This window comes from Sinocyclocheilus grahami, unplaced genomic scaffold (genome assembly GCF_001515645.1).
Source record: "Sinocyclocheilus grahami isolate Dianchi unplaced genomic scaffold, SAMN03320097.WGS_v1.1 scaffold1321.1, whole genome shotgun sequence".
Lineage (NCBI taxonomy): Eukaryota > Metazoa > Chordata > Actinopteri > Cypriniformes > Cyprinidae > Sinocyclocheilus > Sinocyclocheilus grahami.
Genome location: NW_015506500.1, coordinates 92,882 through 112,531, shown reverse-complemented (window position 1 = coordinate 112,531; position 19,650 = coordinate 92,882). Strand labels below are relative to the sequence as shown.

Here is a 19,650-nt window from a genome sequence, read left to right as displayed (position 1 = left end):
CTGATATTCCCTGATTTTATTACATTTTATTGAATGTCTGATGGTGTTGACAAAAAGTGGGGACGCAACTTTAAAATCTTATGAAACATGCATGCGTCATTTAAAAAACAACCTTGCTTTGATAGGAGATATTATTAAGTGTTGCTTTTGATAAAACAAGCTATTTTTCATCATTAAAAAACATTTTAATTCATTTTATTGCATATGAATGATTGAACCCTTCTCTGTGGACACACTGTTTTAGATGTAGTGAGAGGACATTAAGAAACACAGATTTGGTATAATAATGAGACAATTAAATTGAAGGTGATAATTGTGTTAAACACTTTCTATTATTAATCCCTCATGACATTTAAAATTGAAAATATTTTTATTTTTTAAAGCTAATAGCAGTTACCCCTGCTGGACCTGTTTTGTCCCACGTCTCAAGAATGACTGATTTGTTAATTCAGTTAAATAGTATTCAATAAAAATAATATATTCATGTTTACACATATCAGCATTCAGTTCTCTTCCTAAAAAGCTTTTAATATCAAGTTAAACTGTAAAAACTGTCAAAAGTTTTGTGATTTAGCTTGAGATATAGGCCTATATACATACATACATAGCCTACACATACATGAATGTTTTTTTTTTTTTTTAAGAATCACTTTATCAAACGGAAAAGGTGTGTTTCCAAGCATGACCCCTTTAATGCTGTCTATGTAGGCAGTTCACTAGGTTTTGAGGTTGATTTCGATCATCTACAAGCGGAAAGCTAATTTCTTTGATATTTAGAGTACATTACAAATCCAGTACTACTGCAGCTGCGTATTAGATACTGTACAACAATGTATGAAAATGTTGTCCGATTAAACACAGGGCTTTTTCAAAATAACGTACATAAATGTCCGAATTCCTTCTCATACCTACTATGAATATGTTCTATACTATTTTAGGTTTTAAGTCTTGTAAATCACGATAGAACGCTGTTATGGTAAATGACTTAAAAGAGGCACAACTGATTTCACCTCAATGTCCTTGACAGCTGCTGAACACTACACTGCAACACAGCCATATATAACAGATAACCTACAGCAGGCATACGTGCTCAGCCACTGTTGGTGAAATCGCGTAGAGTACACAATTTATAGACTGAAACCCATTTGATCAATGCCAATATCCTCACCATATCACAGAATGACCAGAATATCTCATCATTGTGATAACATGAAATCCATGTTTAGCCTACTCCCCACTGCGGCCATTCAATATACTGTTTGCCTTTTAAATCAATTTGTATTAAATATACCCCTCAAGCAAGCAAGGATGTATTTACGACACAGCCAACGCCTGAAACTATTCGGAGGCACAATTTGAGAATGAATGAATCATCATTATTAACAGACAGAAGCATAAGCAAGAAAAGATCTGAAATACTTACAGCCGGGTGGCTTTTCACTTGTTTCAGTATGGTACTCAGCATGTCAAACTCCCGAAATATATATATATATATATATATATATATATAGATCAGGATTATTAATGATAGATCTGATGGTGTTCGTACGCTCTGCTGTGTGTTTCTGGAGCGGAGTGTAAAGGGATGCCTGATACTAATGCGCTGTGGACGGACAGAGGGCGTCCGCGGGTAACACTATTGAAATAGCCTACTCTTGTAGCCAAACCAAAATAAACCATCAGTGTTGGTGAACTGCTGGTGGTATATATAACTAAATTATTTAGTAAAATGCTCTGGGATATGTGTCGTTTAATTTGAATCATCTGTTATCCGAAATTATTTATTTAGTTCTTAATTTCAATTGTTTTAAAACTAGTGCTGGGCAATGATTAATAAATTATATCGTGTCATGTACAGTGTTGGGGAAAGTTACTTTTAAAAGTAATGCATTACAATATTGCGTTACTTCCTAAAAAAAGTAACTAATTACGAGTTACTGTTTATGGAAAGTAATGCGTTAGGTTACTTTTGCGTTACTTTCGCGTTACTTTTTAAATATGAGCAGGGCTTGATTGTTTTTAATATTAAAAGTTCTATTTATAGCAAATGTAAAAGCCCTTTCACACCAAAAAGTGTAATGAATAAACCTCAGGCTGAAGGAAAAAGGTACACTAGAACACAGGAGACGAAGGTTCAACACTCTTGAACAATTGAAGCACAGTTGTTAGTTTATCTAGTCATTTTTGCTTATTAGTATGGTTGAACTGGATCATCAAAAGTCAGCAGCAAAGACATTAGTTAATAAAATGGGATTAGATACATTTGTGTTATTTAACATTTAATTATTGCAGGTTTACGTCACATTCTGAGTTTGCATTTCACCGTTTTAATTCATTTTGATGAATACTAAATCAGTTTTTTGTGAGTGGGATGAATTAATGCGCATTCACATTTAGTTTAGAACTACAGTAACATCATGTTCACACAGCGCACACAACGCCTCTGCACTTCAGATTTCTCCCAATATGGGGAGAGGAGACTTGTCAGTCAATAAATGGGAAAACAAACTAACTGGTGTTACTTTTTTGAAACAGTAACTCAGATATTTTCTTGTAAATTAAAAAGTAATGCGTTACTTTACTAGTTACTTGAAAAAAGTAATCTGATTACGTAACTAGCATTACTTGTAATGCATTACCCCCAACACTGGTCATGTAATGAAAATATGTGAAATCTGACAAGGGACATAGGAGCAGCAGGTATGAAACTGAACATTTGATATAACCGATTAAAAAAAAAAACAACATCTAATTTGCTGCATATACTAGGCTATAAATCACATTATTTGATCACATGAGATTAGCACTTAATTTTCTTTTGCTAATCATGACCGTCAAAATCACAGTAGACTATGTTGTTTCTCATAATATCACCCGCTTGGAATTTAGTAAGACAGAACAGGCATTCAGTCATGCTCGATTCTACTTTATTGGTGTGATCTATAGAAAGAAAAGAATAAAACAATATGCATGTAGTTTCCCCAAGTACTTTCCAACGGGAAGGCAAGTTGTCCAAACCAACTCATTTGAACAAAGCAATTCAACCAAAGCTTAAAATAACAACAAACACCATGTGCGCAATGAACGTACTGAATAAAGAAATACTTTAAAGTCAGATAATGTCACCATTTACATTCTATAGCTTATCTTTAGCAAAAAAGAAAAAATGTGCAAACTGTACAGACTTGCTAACTAATCTTACATTCATGTACAGATTCATCTATACAAATATAAAAACATTCATATGTTCAAGTTATACAATGTAAACATTATTTAGACAAAAACAAAACACTACTTTTGGAAAAAATAAAAAGGGTGAATGTAAATGTACCATTAAAGCATGACTGTGACATTCACCTCAAATCCAAGAACATGAACATACAGTACCTACTGAAATGGTCTATGACTGTAATAATCCACCCACATACTTTCTTCAATAAACTTTTCAATAATCAAAACAAAATATAACTAAGGTACATATATTTAAAAAATAATACATTTGCCATTTCTTTGAAGTAGGTGGTAAAATACAGATCTAAAATACAATCATTGCCTAATAGTACCATTCATTGCCTAATAGTACCATTCAGTACCATCTGGTATTATCTTATTACAATTAGCAAAATTCAACATTAAACACCAAAGAACTGATTGTTTTTAAAGAATCTCTCTCACGCAGATGCTGATTTCACCGGTTTTTCTTTTCTTACTAACTCATCACTGTGCCACCCAACAGGACCCTGGAGAAACTGAGAGGCTGCAGATCAGGAAGTCCACTGGAGGTAGGAGGGGCTTCGGGAGATTGACAGGGCAGAAGGCTGAGCCTGTGTGTGTGGTGAAGTTCACTTTGTTGGGGTCAGGACAGGAGGACACGTACACGTGATCCAAACATGGAAGGCTGAATTAGAGGATGGGGGGGGGGAGATGACAGAAGATGCACAATGTCAATATTGAGTTAACCACTTAGATTGAGAATAGCTTTATAAATGTACATAACCACATAGCAACACTCTGGTATGCCTACTTACACGTTCTCTTCACACACTCGGATTCTTTCACAACCTTCTGGTGGATCTCTCTGAAAGCAGTAGCTGTTATTGGGCCGTGGTGATGAGGACACCATCACAATACAAGAGTTGACCTCTTCAACTGAGGACAGAGCATTATCACAGTCAGTTCAAATTAAAGATACATAGGAAGGTATCCAGATTTATGAAATGGAAACCCAGGACATGTACTAGTTCAGCAGTCAAAATATACTTGAAATCTCACTTGATAATTGATGATAATTACATCTTTTTAACTTTTCAAATGTTGTTTTCAAATGCTTTTTAAAAATGGATTTTACTATCCCTAATTAGGATTATTATTTTGCAGTTTAAGATCATTTTGAGCACAAAGTATGTGCTTTTTGCAAACTGAATTGTTGCTAGTGTAATGGACCCTTTTCATATATCTGAGATTCTCAGTATAGCATTATAAATCTATGTAACATTTTTAGAAAACAAAATCTATTGGTAGATGTTAATAATGGTGGAAATGCCTCATCGCAGTATGTGAAAATGGTCCTTTTCTTTCTTTCTTTTTCTTTTTTTATTTATTCATATCGGGGTGTACTTTCACCTATGTGATATAGTTAAAGAGATAGTTCACCCAAAAATTGTCATCATTTATTCACCCTTAAGTTGTTCAAACATCTTCAAACATGTTTCTGAGTTTCTTTCTTCTGTTGAACACGAAAGAAGATATTCTGAAGAACGTTGGTAACCAAACAGTTGCTGGTAGCCACTGACTTCCATTGTATGGGGAAAAAATCCCATGGAAGTCAGTGGCCTGGTTACCAGTGTAGTCAGTGTACTGCTCTGGTAATCAGTGTAGAATGCAGCTCTCTGTTGGTGAAAATAATCACTACAAGATTGCTCTCCTAACCAGCAGGGTATGCTGGTCAGGATTTTTTGCAGGGTATTTAAAAGGTGTTTTGAATGTGCTGAAAAAAAATGGTACATTTCCAGGCACAGGACATCAAAAACCAAACTGTGTCCAGAAAACGTGGATGTCTGGTCACCCTAATATATAGTTAAGTTTTTGACAGGAATAATATGGTGGTGACCTATCAGCAAGAGCTAAAAAAAAAAAGGAGACCTACCAGTTTCGAGATCTAGAGGGCGCTGTGGAGAGCAAGATGTGGATGAGGAAGAAGAAGAGTGAGAAGCTACACAAGAAGACCCAATCTGAAATCCACTCTTGGAGCTCAGGTGAGGAACAGGAGCCCTGTGGCCATCAGGAACCTCATATAACTTTAAAAAAAAAAAAAACAGTTACATGAAGGTTTCCAGTCATGTATGCAACTTTGCATGATATCAGCCTTCACAATCAGTTAAAATGGTGAAAAGTGTTAGACATACTCCACAGTGGTGAACTGATGAGTGATGTGTGAAGACTTTCTCCAGCTCCTGATCTAGTCTCTCTTCACTTCGACGCAGACGTGACGGCAGTCGAGTCAATGACGCAGATGGGATTAATAGAGCAGGGGACTGAGAAGAGAAGAAACTCAAACATATTGGTATTAGTATTATTACAATGACTTTTTATTCTTATCTAATAATATTTTCCATCCTCAGTTATTCCCAGATATTGTTTTTACTTGAAGGCCCTCCAACGCAATATATATATATATATATCTTTTTTTTTCCAAATGTTTTTATTAACAGAAACTGAGTATTTAAAATTTAATTCATTAACAATGAATCAATGGTGATGAGAAAAAAAATGCATATTAATAATAATTTTTTTAAATACTAGTGTTTTGCTGAGCCTCCTTAGTGGGCCCCGGCTCTCCCGGGTTGAGAGCCACCGCTCTAACACTAAACATATCCATCCAAGAAACCTTTTGGTATTTTCACAAATACATTTATATTTGCGTTCATCTTTTTATTGTATGTTTTTTTTTAGTTGTTTTAATTGCAAGGGCATTTAGGATTTTAGGTTTCCTACCTATAATCAGGGCTTGACATTACCCACCAACCTGCCAAATGCGGGTGGATTTCAGCAGTGGCGGGTAATATGGTCACTCCCACTAGCCACTTTGGCGGGTTGAATTTTATATAACATAGCTCAACATTAATGCTTGTATGAGACAAGTGGATTTTTTGAATGGGTGAGTGAAAGAGAATTTTACTTGCCCGACCTGGACAACTGATGTGATTAAAACAACTAATTAGGGATGCACTGAAATTTGGGCGAGAATGCTTCTGATTTTATTACATTCGGTGGAAAAGGCAATCGATAATGGATAATCAACAAGTAACAAGGTCGGGCCAGTTGAGGCTCACGCAATCTGTATGTGAAACAATCTCGTTGAGAAATCAAAACAAATGAACACAACTGCACACAGAAGAAACATCTCTGAGCAAAACAGAAGTGTTTCGTTACTGAATGATTTGCGTTTTTGAATTACTCATTTGAGTCAATGATTCAGTGGTCCACTCATAAAGACAGGGGGCCGGTTGCATAAAAGGTTTAGACTAGTCTTAAAAGTTAGTCATCTAATTTTGTTCTTTAAAGGGTTAGTTCACCCGAAAATGAAAATTCTGTCATTAAAGGTGCAATAGGTGATTGTCTTCAGAAACATTTTTTGTTATGCTGGTTGAAAGGCTCGGTCCAAGTGTTTTAATATGCTTTCCTACCTGTCTGTCAACGTATATATTAGCATACCTCTGCGCACCCGGTTCGCGCAGACAGGATACGTCATCAGCGCGTTTACGCACGCTGTGCACACTGCAGACAGAGCGAGGATGGCAGACAAACATCAACAACCCGATCTTCCTTCCTGGTATTGTAGTACTTTTAAAGATTTATCACCGGTGAATGACACATGATGTAGCCCAGCGGTTAATCCAGTCCTCGCACCAGCTCGTTAGAAGTGAGCTACGTGCATGAACTGTGTTCCGATCGATATGATCCCTACACAGTGTTCATTGCTCCCTACTCCCTGAGTGGGGGAAATCCGTTGAAGTTTACTTCACTTCGGAACATGGGCTGGAATTGGGAACCACTGATGTAGCCTATTGTAGTAATGTTGTCTCTGGTCTGCGAGTGTAAATGCGTTCAGGGGGCGTGGCTTTAGACGGCGATTGCAGGGAGGGTGGGACGTTCGCTTTCAGTGCTATCAGGCTAAAGTTAGCATTTTCCAAGATCTCCTACTGCACCTTTAATTACTCACCCTCGTGTTGTTCGAAACCCGTAAGACCTTCGTTCATCTTCGGAACACAATTTAAGATATTTTTGATGAAATATGAGGGCTCTCTGACCCTCCCATAGACAGTAAGGTAACTACCACGTTCAAGGTCCAGAAAAGTACCAAGATGATCGACAAAGTAGTCTGTGTCACATCAGTGGTTCAACTGTAAAGTTACAAAGCTACAAGAATACTTTTTTGCGCAAAGAAAACAAAAATAACTACTTTATTCCGCATTTTCGTCTCTACTGCATCACCTTGGACGCGCGTTTACGACAGTATCATGACGCGAGCATGTGGCGGCGCTGGCGCTGACGCTGACCAAGATCCGGCATGATGATGTCATTACGCCGGATCTGGGTCAACGCCGCCACACGTTCGAACCACAAACACACACACTTTAAAAGCATGCAATACATTTAAAAAATGCAAATTATGAAAATGAGCACATATCATATATTACACTTCATTTCATACTAACACTTTAAGACAATTTTAGCATGAGACGAAAACTAAAGAAAAACACAAAAAGACGTTTTTTTATATTTTCAATTCATGCTGGATGGTCTGATTAAATTATCTCCCAAGCCAGGCATTCATTTATATATTTAACAATTGCACAGAAATGAAGAGCTTTATCAACATACTGTAAAAAACAGCCCATCACAGGCGCACAAAACTGAAACTGACACAATCACGAAAATGAACCAGTGTGCAGCAAAATGTCATTACAGCCTCAAACAAAACTCTTGAATAGATATACATCTCAAAGTCTATATGGTATGAACCTTGAAAATTCTCCAGTGTGTACCTGAGAGGGTCCAGTCTATGCTGTTGAATTATAAAAGCCCTGGATATGAATAAAGGATGTTACAAACACTGGTAAATATAGCCAAAAAGGGATATTTATCCCTTTATTTCATGGACAGCGAGTACTGCAGTATGCTGCACTCTTATACATGGGACTAATAAAACTTTGAAGTTTGCTTAAATACCAAATTTACAGTACATATCTGATAAAGTGTGTGATGTTGTAGATTGTTGGTCTATAATTTGTTGCAACAGTATGTTGTAACGCATAAAAACTAACAAAAACAACAGGCATAACAAAATACCATTATATCTACCTAAAACTAAACTGAAATGAAAAACCATAATACACAATGAAATAAGATCAAGCAACTGTAATAAAACTGTGAAACTATAATAACCGTAGGAAGTGTTTGCAGCTGGCCAGCATGTGTTTAAAGCAGAAGAGTTTTTGATACAAGCACTCTTCCTGTTACTTTTTGCAATCCTCCACACTTCCTCTAACATTTGTGTACATGTGTCAGAATATGGCACTTTAGTGCACTTGAAGGCTTCACCCGCAGACCACCGAACTCATTTGAATTTTATGAGCGTCTAGAAGCTTTTGGTGCAACCAAGAATGTGCTTCCCTAAACTATAAGACAACCAGAATTCTATTCTAATTTTACGATAATATGTTGCAGCATTTTGATATATGACATGCAATGACATAGGTTTCCATGATAGTGCACAACACTACTCTGAGGTGCAAATAGTATCTGCCACCATTTACACTTATGTATCGCAAAATACATACTGCTATTTTCAGTGTAAAAAGCACCAATTGCTATTTGCACTTTCAGTGATGTTTGTAAGATTTTTTTTATGTCAAAGTACATTCTCTAAACCCAGTTTATAGTTCATTGATTACTATAAGTATACCATCCATGGGTTTATCTCCCCCAAATGATTGTTGTATAGATAAGAATATTCATAAGGCCTTGATGAGTGTAAGGGGTGTTTGCAAATATGCTTCATTTTTTTTTAATTAAACTTGATTTTTGTAATTCTGCAAGCGATGCTAGTAGTGCATACATTGCATACTTTTTACAGCATACTCTTTAATTAAATTTGACCACAATTTCAAATAGCTCCGTTTGATCTGTTTAGGTTGAAAAAGGAAATGAGGATTGGGAATGAGGAACCAGGGAGCATAGAAGTGTTTGAAAAAGAGAATGACAGTATGTGTGTATATTGGTACCTGATGTTGGTTGTGCAGTTTCTCTTGTTTGCCAACCAGAACGCCTGACCTTTTCTTCTGTTGTAGTTGTTGTTTCAGCTTGAAAATCTTTGAATCATAAAGAGTAAGGATAGAAAAGAGAAACAGCAGACTTTTTTTTCTTCCCCACATACATTCTAGAGATGCATGTAGTGTGATGTAGATATATTAAATCTTACATGACTCACAGTACACACAACCACACATGAACTATAGTTTCATGCAATTTTCAATTTTATTTATTGTGCAATGGAGACTTACAGATGAATCTGCACACACGTCACTTCCATCCTGGAGACGTTCTGAATTTCCCCATGATGCCGAACGTTTGTGAAATCCAACAGCTAGTGTTTCAGCTCCAGCTAACCACGTGTGTGGTGTCTTTTACAAAAATATCAACACTATAATCACATAAAACTACATTTTAAGACTCTTGTTCAGAACATATTGTCATCGGTTCCTCATGACTTCGGAATATTGCACTAGTCATATGGACTACTTTCATGGTGCATTTTTATCTTGTTTTTAAAGTCGGCATGAAATGAAAATTCATCCCCTTTGGTCCTTGTTTTACTCACAAGGTTGACAGAATTTTTTAGTGAACTAGTACAACTAGACATTTTGCTATTAACCAGCTACAAGTGCAAATAAAACAATTTTTTGGGAGACTAAAATATAAGGCAATTTCACAAGTAAATGGCTAAAACAGTATTAAGTCATTATATGAAATAAAGATTATATGATTCATATATGATTATATGAAAGAAAGCGAAATTTTGGCTTAGGTAATGAGGAACAGAAAACAGATGATATTTAAAAAGTGAGAAAAGCTGATGCACCCACTTCCCTTCACATCTGAGCTGAGGGTTAAAGTTCATTAGGATTGCAGTAAATCATAGGATGTGATGAGCAAACCATGGTACAATGATGGTACAATGAACACAGACTTTTGGTAATATACATACCATGGTACTGCATGGCCCTGTTTACACTGATACTTGTTTTTAAAGTCGGCATGAAATGAAAATTCATCCCCTTTGGTCCTTGTTTTACTCACAAGGTTGACAGAATTTTTTAGTGAACTAGTACAACTAGACATTTTGCTATTAACCAGCTACAAGTGCAAATAAAACAATTTTTAGGGAGACTAAAATATAAGGCAATTTCACAAGTAAATGGCTAAAACAGTATTAAGTCATTATATGAAATAAAGATTATATGATTCATATATGATTATATGAAAGAAAGCGAAATTTTGGCTTAGGTAATGAGGAACAGAAAACAGATGATATTTAAAAAGTGAGAAAAGCTGATGCACCCACTTCCCTTCACATCTGAGCTGAGGGTTAAAGTTCATTAGGATTGCAGTAAATCATAGGATGTGATGAGCAAACCATGGTACAATGGTCTTGAGAGTACCACAGACTTTTGGTAATATACATACCATGGTACTGCATGGCCCTGTTTACACTGATATTAACATCTGTCCTGGGTGAGTCAGCTGAACTCATCTGGTAATATGGGCTAGAATTTATTATGGATCTTGCATCCTTTCACCTGTGTGGATTTGTTTTCCCTGCCGTGTCTGTCGTCCTCTTTGGGCCATTGGCCTTGCAAATACGGCCACACAATCGCATCCAGAGATACTGTGCGCTGGATGGGAGTCTGCAAACGCCACTCTGCTTTGGTCCTTTCTCCTGAAGAAACAAGAAAGCTTGAAAACCCCTGAAATCAAAGTGATTACAGTAAACTGCTTTGACAGACAGCCAGTGCTCAATTATACTTTAATGAGGAAACAAACTACTAAGAGACAACTTTTTAAATAATTGTTTGTAGTGGCAAATTTATGAAATACATTTCAATATCATCTTTTGTTTTCAACCTTACTATTCACTGGTTCAGACCATAAAATGCTTCTAATTATTATTTACATGAATTAGATCATACGAATACCAATTTGAGCTGTAAAGATTAACATGATTTGATGGTGTTTAGATGATCTGATATGAACTAAACCAGACGATCATGTCTTCTAGCATGACTTGGGATGTTTCCAAGAACACCTTGTGCTTCAATGGATGCAAGAACATCTGACCTTTAGTACAAAGGAGTTCACATGATCAGTGTCACAAATTGTATTATTTGATTACTGAAATATTTCTTCTTCATATGTCAAACATTCTTGGTTCCATAAATCATTTTGTATTAAAACAGCATCTTTATTTCCTGCTTTAGAATCCCAGATTTTTAATGTAGTCCCCACGGTAACGTTATATGGGACATACAGTATGATACAGTATGCCAATGAAACCATTCATCTTACAAGCTTAACTTAATCGTTTAAAGTAAATATACAGCCACTGTTTATAATTAAAATATGAATGATGATGAAGGTGATGATGAAGATGTGTTGCTTGCTATGCACCAATAAAGTCTGGAAGAAAACTGAATATAGATTAAATGCACATACATTTTAAGGTTAATGAAATAATGGATGTGTTTAGACCGTTATAGCACATGAAGAAACAAATTAAAGTACTGATGCAGTTGCAAACATTTACTCATAACATTTCCTGTTGATCTTCAAGAAAGACATCCAGTGGCTCAGATCATGATAGTTACTGATGTGTGTGATATACTTCACCTGGAGTGACATTTGTGACGGAAGCTGGTTTGTGCAGCGTGAAGGGAACAGTAGCTTTGAGAGGCTGGAGACCTGATCCGCTCCTGGACATCTTCATCTCTCCACAAACACTGACTCTGGCGTCGTGAGCGGTTTTTGTCCTTTTCCAACTGTCCATTTCCAGCTATCTAGGTGTTGCTTGCTATGCACCAATAAAGTCTGGAAGAAAACTGAATATAGATTAAATGCACATACATTTTAAGGCTAATGAAATAATGGATGTGTTTAGACCGTTATAGCACATGAAGAAACAAATTAAAGTACTGATGCAGTTGCAAACATTTACTCATAACATTTCCTGTTGATCTTCAAGAAAGACATCCAGTGGCTCAGATCATGATAGTTACTGATGTGTGTGATATACTTCACCTGGAGTGACATTTGTGACGGAAGCTGGTTTGTGCAGCGTGAAGGGAACAGTAGCTTTGAGAGGCTGGAGACCTGATCCGCTCCTGGACATCTTCATCTCTCCACAAACACTGACTCTGGCGTCGTGAGCGGTTTTTGTCCTTTTCCAACTGTCCATTTCCAGCTATCTATCCATTCTAAATGTTTCTCATCTAGTTTCTTAGCTAGACCGATAACTAGAAGATATACTTATTTCATCGCATTCAAGTAAACGATTATAAAACTTAAGAGAGCTGCTTGCTGCTCAACACCGAGTAACACTGATCTCTACCTCTCAAAACTCTCTGCGGCTGATCTTTCATTCATTTTAGGAAGTGGGCGGATACCTTTAGAATTCACCTTTTGATTGGCTGAAAAGAAATAGCTGCGTTAAGGTAATTGGGTAATGAGACATCAATCCAGAAATAACGTAAACAATTTTGGCTTCGTCTCAAAGAATGAAGTGAACTGCTCATTTGCACGCGCACACAAAATTCGAACTATTCTAATACTTTTAAGTATGCTAATACTTGACATGCTTCATGGAATCAAAACCGGAGTTGTGTGGCTTAGTCGCTTTCTTTGAGTTTTTAATGAATCTATGTACTGTAAGTGTACTCCCAAATTAGGAAAAGTTGAAATAATGCTATTGAAACTTGAATGTGTACACGTGCAAATACAGTAGATGCTATAGTTAAGCTATGGTTGGCGTTCCGGGCCCCCCTCTACCTTGTCAGGCCCTTGGAGTCATCCTAACCTCACACCTCCTAAGTCCCCTGTTACGGTGCCCCTGCATACAATAATATAAAGAATCCTGGGTTAATTAATGCTTAACCATAAGTTAAGCAACATCTTTTACATATTTCATATAGATGTGGTACTGTATTTCATATCTATGTACAGTATAGATGTGGTATTTCTTCCACGGGTGTAACAGTCACGTCCCTGTGGGTGTCTTCAGCATGTATTGTTGGAGATAAACTTCCATCAGTGGTAGTTTGCGTAGGGTGGAGTTTGTGTGAGATAACACCTTCTGAATTTGAAAATTGTTATCTTAAGTCATTTCAGCAGAAGAGCTGTTTTGTGGTCAGTGTTCTGAAACTTATATTTGTCATTTGTTTGTTTGAAAAGTACTCTTGTATTGATATTTTGTTATCTATGGTTTACATATACTGTGTTTGCTTTTTTCATGGTTTGGGGTTGCAGGGAGTTCTAGGAATAGAAATATTGACAACTTTTTTTTTTCTTTTTTTTTTTTGGTGTATTTAATTTTGAGTTTCACTTGAGGAAAATATCCTTTCTTTGACCCCATCCACATCCGACAGGAAGGGCTTTTCTTTTGCCCTTTGTCTTTTGGAAACCTATCTTTTAGAATTTAGTCAGTTTGAAGATCAAAAGTCATTCTTTAGCTTCACTCTGCTGCATGCTGTGAAATCAATCAATGGTCCCATCTTTTTAGCAAGCATATTTTGAGCTACTGGTCCCCATTTTGCATTTAGACACCTCTGTTAGGTTCTTTTTAGTGCAGCAGTCCAAAGTGAACAAATGATGCTGACCTTTGACCCATAATTGACACTTGTTCTTTGCTTGACCCCTGGATCGTGGTGACCTTAAATTCAAGTCAATTTGTAATGAGTTCCACAGTGACATCTGGAGGAGGCACAAGTTTGAAATATATTAGAATCATGCGTTCAGTCCGCATGAGACTACAGAACGTTATGCAGTTATGTGAGGATTTTATATCATGGGCTCCTTTGACTTCTATTGACTTTTGAAATCAGATGGTTAGATGAAGAACACTGATAATGGTTTATATTAAGAAGGCGTTTACACAACACCATTTTGAACTAAAAACAACAACAACAAAAATTGTTTTGGCCATTCATTTACACGACAACGGCCCTTTGGGGGCCTGAAAACGAAAACTTTGTTTTAAAGTGCAAGTGCAAAAACGAGTTTTAAAGTGTACGTTTTTGAAAATGTTCCCATTATCGTCTATGTGATAACAACAAAAACCCAAATAGGGGTTATGCGCAACAGACTTCCGTATTCTGTTAACCGGGTCTCGTCGCTTCCGGTTCAAGCATTTTGCATATGCTTAGTTAGATATGAAGCAGTTTTACTCAAGATGCCTTCAAAGTAGATACCAATGATGATCATAACCAATGTCCATCACATATGCAGACTGATATCTAAAAAATTTTCACATTTAGATATAAAAATGTAATAAAACGTCAACAATAAAAACAGCTAGCTAGTCTAACTGATTATCTTAAAAGTCCATAGATATCGCTATTATTTAATATGGCTGTTAACACGTTCTCCAACAAGCGGAAGCAATGAGACCTGGGCTACGTTCAGCCCCGACAAAAACAGTGAAAAATGTTTTTTAAACGGAAACGGTGGTGCGTTGAACGCCCTGTTCTGATGACGCAAGAGTTGCAACTATGGCAGCTGAGAAGGCCATTCTTTGTGTTCTTTTTGAAGAATTTTCGGAGACTGATGAAATCGGTATAAATACGTGTTTAATACTGCAAAATACGCTCGATGGTACAGTCACTGCCCTTCTATGCCCATTACATGTTTCTGCACAAAGTGACATTGCCATCTACTGGCTTGGCAGGCATAGTGCATAAGCTACAGTTAACCAAATTGATTTGCCTTATCATTTAAAATAAAATAATATTTTAAAAGACTCTAAAAATGGCACTGAAGCTGTTTTTTTCATGTTTGTTTGAGGGGACTACACAGCTTTTTAAGCATTTGAATCAAGCATTTGTCAAGTTACAGTCCTGGAAAAAAAAGGAAAGATGGGGCTGTTCAGTGGAACAGAAGAGACAAACAATAAAGACACAGTGAACAAATATGACTCAATAGAAAACATTAGGACAAAAAAGGCAGTTTTATTGCGATTTTAAGTGACAAACAGCATAGTTTCCAATGGCTTTACAAACAAAGAAAAAATGTGCAATGAATTAAACTAATTTAACGCTAACTGAGGGTGAAGAGATGTCTAACACAACACACACATTCTCAAACAAGTAGACTTTCAATTACACTGACAATGGAGGGAGGAAATCTAGCTTATCAGTTTTATATGATGCCAATGCGATTAAAATCAATGCAAGGTTTCAAATCTGCTGCTAATATACTGAAAATGACAGTGGCCCACACATTGCAGACATATTGTAATGATGCAACAACAGATGCCAAATAGATGTCAAACATACAGTACAATACCACAGTATGCAGATATACACTGGCCCATTTGTTTACTTCACTCACTGTCAGTCATTCAGCAATATTATACTGCCATCATGTGCAGAGTGATCCCATCTTCAAACTTACTTCAAGAGGCAAGAAAAGAGGAATAAGGCAGCTATTCCAGAAATGTCTTTCATTTTATTACCACTGTAATTGTACAGCAGACTTAAAGACATACACATCTTTTTAGTTCTTGCATGATGTTTGGCAGAGGAGGGATGTTTAGATGATTGAAATGTGAGAATTAAAAAAACAAGTGATGATAATGTCAAAATACTAATTATTGTAACTATAATATGCTTTCTTTCACACATTTTCATGGTTAATTTCTGGCTGTATGTGTCTGACCGGTTTTGTTTATATGTGTTCTGTAAGTATGCATGTTCCCATAAGAGATTTTAAAGGGCAACAGAATGTGGGAAAGCTGTGTTGGGCTTTGACACATGAAGTTGTAGTGAAAACTTGTCAGTTTTGTGAAGTCTGTCAGTGCATACCTTCACTGGATATCACAACAAGTCAGGAGAAAGGTTTGAACAGCAAAGACATTCAGAGATATCTGCATCTGAAAAGCTCTGACGGTAAATCTGTGAGAAAATACCTCTTGTCATAACTACAGAGGTCTAGCTATATCTTATCAATGATACTTTCATGAGAATTAGTGTAACAGGTATTACACAGGCTGTAGCCGAGCCATAGTATCTTTGGATGTCTTAGCTGACTGTGCAGTTTTTCTCTGCTTGGTCTCACTTGGTGGTCCCTAGCTGGGGGTTAGAGCAGGACTGGGCTCTGCGCTGATGTTTACCAGGCACTCTGTTGACCTCAGGCTTGGCAGGGACTTACAGCTGGGTAAAGAGGACAGAGAACCACACAGACCTAACATAGAGGGAGTGTAGTCTTTTTCTGAAATGAAAATGGAAGAAATAGGGATTATTGTTAAACACCAATAATAGCTTTTCCTGCTGGGAAAAAAAAGACAAAATCAAAGGGATAGTTAAAAAAGAAAACAATTTACTCTCCCTCATGTCTTTCTTTTGCAGAACACAAAAGAAGATAATTTGAAGAATGTTGGTAAGCAGATTATTTTGGTTAACACTGACCTCCATCAAATGGACTAAAAAATATATCATCTGTTATGTTCCACAGAGAAAAGAAACTCGAACAAGTCTGAAATGACGTGCATGGCACATAAGTTAATGGCAAAATATTAGTAAATTAAGCAATTTTTTATTTTTGGTGAACTATCCCTTTAAAGTCCACATGAAACAGAAGCTGCAATTATCTTTTCTCTAATGCTATGCATGTAAGAATGAAATGGCTGTGGGTTTGTCCATTGGGAATTGATTGGATCATTGGTGTGTTGTCATTTACTAATTGCTGCTGTGAGTGGCAGATTGCTGGGGAGGAATTATAGTCCAGCCCTCACACCAGTGTGTCATCAGAGAGGAGAAGAGGACTGACTGCCTCTACAATTGCATACTTCCCTAATATACGGTAGCTGAAAAATATTTTAAAAGAGTATGCTCTCAGAAAATAACTATCAAAAGCTGCCACTGTGGCAGTGCCTTTACAAAAAGTACTAATATGTACAATTTAGGTACTAATATGTACACTGTAAGTACAAATATGTACCTTTAAGGTACTAAAATGCACCCTTCAGGGAGTATACAACGGTGTACCTTTTGAAAGGGTACTGGGTAACATTTTATTTTGAGGTGTCTTTGTTACAAGTTACATGCACTTACTATTATAATAACAATAAATTATGCATAATTACATGCAACTAACCCTAAGCCAAATCCTAATCCTATTAATATAATTAATCCTATATAATTAATATTACTCAGTACTTAAATGTGCAATTACACTGTATCAAGGACACCTTAAAATAAAGTGTAACTGGATACTGTCCCAGTGACAGCTTATGTACCTTTTTTTTCTGAGAGTGTAGTCTGAATTTATAAAGCAGTAGGCAAAAAGTACCAGGATGATTACTACTTCCAGCGAGATTCTGAAGTGTACATCTGATGGAAACGATGCAACTGACACCCATGACATACAGAACATACTTTTTTAGCAGTCGTGAGGTATTTATTTAAAAGAGGATCCTACTCAGAAATTATGCAATTTCAGACACAGCCGAGATGTTTGTTGGAGGTGAAAAGATTATGAGTGCACATGAACTCATGAACAAAAAACAGTGAAGTGCAATGTTAAATATTAAATGTTAAATATATATATATATATATATATACTGTATATATATGGGTCAAAGACGAAAAAGGGTTTAAGCATAAAAACAATAAGTGTACTACTGCTTTAAACTGTTGATGTCCCCCCCCCCAAATATAAAAACAATTATATTTAATTTAATTGCAATTTTGTTTTTGTTTTCTGAGCAAAAAATAAATATCATACATTTTCCCTGATTTACAGAAGAGACCCACTAAAATGTCATTCAGTGTAACAATCTTGTCAGGCATATTTACAACAAAAATCAATTTATGACATTATTATGACTTATTACTTTCACCCCAAATACTAATTTTACATTTTAAAAATTGGCCACTAATCCTAGGTTTTGCTCATTTGTCAGTAAGAATTTTTACTAATTTAAATTTAATATGCTCCCTTATTCTTTTATATATTTTAATATGTACACGTCAGAATAAGCATGTTGTTTGAATTTTTACATAAATATTGGGTTACACTGAATGACAATATAACATTATTTCAACCAAATTTTGACATTTTATTCTCCAAAAACGTATTTGAAACCTTAAAAGTAGACACTTTACAATGAACATACTTTCCAGAAGGCCAACAATTCCCTAAAAATTTTTTTTTATTGGTCTTATGAAGTATTCTAATTTGTTGAGATAGTGAATTGGTGGGTTTTTGTTAAATGTGAGCCAAAATCATCACAATTAAAAGAACCAAAGACTTAAACTACTTCAGTCTGTGTGCACTGAATTTATTTAAGTCACGATTTTCACAATTTGAGTTGAATTACTGAAATAACTTTTCCACGACATTCTAATTTATTGAGATGCACCTGTATATATATTAGTGCTGTCAAACGATTAATCACATCTAAAATAAAAGTTTTTGTTCACATAATATATGTGTCACGGTTGCCTTCTGTGACGAAACGAAGAACGAGGAGACGTGGGATAAACTCAAAGTAAATGTCTTTAATCATCCAAGACGGGGTAAAACAAGACAGGCAGGGACACACAGGAAACACAACATCGACGTTCAATACCAGACAAACTCAGATAACACAGACAGGAACTTAAGTACATGGGGTAATTGACAAGACACACCTGGGAACAATCTACAATCAAACACACGGGAAAACCAAATGAACATAACGAACTATAACGAGGACAGGAAACAGAAACAGGAGGCAGGAACAGAGGGAAAACAAAACAAAAACAGACCATAAATGTGACAATATGTGTGTGTACTGTGTATATTTATTATGTATATATAAATACAAACACATGCATGTTTATATTTAAGAAAAATGTTAAGTTTATATAATATCACTTGAGTACGAGAGCGATACCGGCTCTATATCAGCATGGCTGTGATAGAGGCAATCACAGCCGCTGAGTACGAGAGTGATATTGCGTTTATACAACAGTTCGACGGAACGTGTGTAATTAAACAAGAAACAACGGAGTGCCTAATAAAACCCTCTTTTGTGCTGAACTACTTCCTTCCGCCACGGATTCAAAACTCAAGTTGACAGTTAAACATACGTCACTTTTAGAATTCGTATCAAGAGCATGTGCTGCTTCAGTTAGGTTATTAGTGAGAAATAATGAGGTTATAAGACGTGCATCCAAATGAGAGAGAGACCGCGAAGCTAGGCGTTTCTTCTTAAATTAACTAATGTACTCTACAATTAGCTCAGTGAATAATAAAAAAAAACATAGACCCGGCTAGAACAAGCGGAGTGATACAAAATTGTGAAAGGGCGTTCCTGTAGCGATACCAGTACAATAT

General features: G+C 36.2%; 3 protein-coding genes across 5 annotated transcripts in view; all 3 read right to left on the bottom strand.

The window, feature by feature from the left end:
- ndufa4b (NDUFA4 mitochondrial complex associated b) overlaps window positions 1-1,671 on the bottom strand; it is a 3,724-nt gene extending 2,053 nt beyond the window's left edge. Inside the window, exon 1 of the mRNA XM_016255193.1 lies at window positions 1,424-1,671. Coding sequence (XP_016110679.1) covers window positions 1,424-1,465 — 42 coding nt within the window. The 5' untranslated portion in view covers window positions 1,466-1,671. The remainder of the gene's footprint in view (window positions 1-1,423) is intronic.
- Window positions 1,672-2,916: 1,245 nt separating this feature from the next.
- On the bottom strand, window positions 2,917-12,699 carry LOC107569178 (protein FAM117A-like). Of its 2 annotated transcripts, XM_016255185.1 has the most exons (9): window positions 12,525-12,699; window positions 11,950-12,116; window positions 10,863-11,002; window positions 9,567-9,686; window positions 9,288-9,374; window positions 5,406-5,534; window positions 5,147-5,297; window positions 4,029-4,149; window positions 2,917-3,898 (listed from the first exon to the last, which is right to left on the bottom strand). In XM_016255185.1, exons 2-9 carry the CDS (start codon window positions 12,104-12,106, stop codon window positions 3,718-3,720), a joined length of 1,086 nt encoding a protein of 361 aa, XP_016110671.1. In that variant the 5' UTR covers window positions 12,107-12,116; window positions 12,525-12,699; the 3' UTR covers window positions 2,917-3,717. The 2 variants fall into 2 exon arrangements, with proteins under 2 accessions (XP_016110671.1, XP_016110672.1); XM_016255186.1 differs by lacking the exon at window positions 11,950-12,116 and having other exon boundaries at window positions 12,358-12,699.
- Window positions 12,700-15,258: 2,559 nt separating this feature from the next.
- Window positions 15,259-19,650, bottom strand: part of LOC107569197 (RUN domain-containing protein 3A) — a 21,594-nt gene continuing 17,202 nt past the window's right edge. For both annotated transcript variants that reach the window (XM_016255217.1, XM_016255218.1), the window contains one exon: window positions 15,259-16,539. In XM_016255217.1, the coding sequence (XP_016110703.1) occupies window positions 16,397-16,539 (143 nt within the window). In that variant the 3' untranslated portion in view covers window positions 15,259-16,396. The remainder of the gene's footprint in view (window positions 16,540-19,650) is intronic.

Coding starts and splice junctions, on each gene's coding strand:
- LOC107569178 (XM_016255186.1), bottom strand. CDS start 12,514: ATGGACAGTTGGAAAAGGACAAAAACCGCTCACGACGCCAGAGTCAGT. Junction 11,003..12,357: donor CGTCACAAATGTCACTCCAG/GTGAAGTATATC, acceptor TTGTTTCTTCAG/GAGAAAGGACCAAAGCAGAG. Junction 5,298..5,405: donor CATCAGTTCACCACTGTGGA/GTATGTCTAACA, acceptor TTTTTTTTAAAG/TTATATGAGGTTCCTGATGG.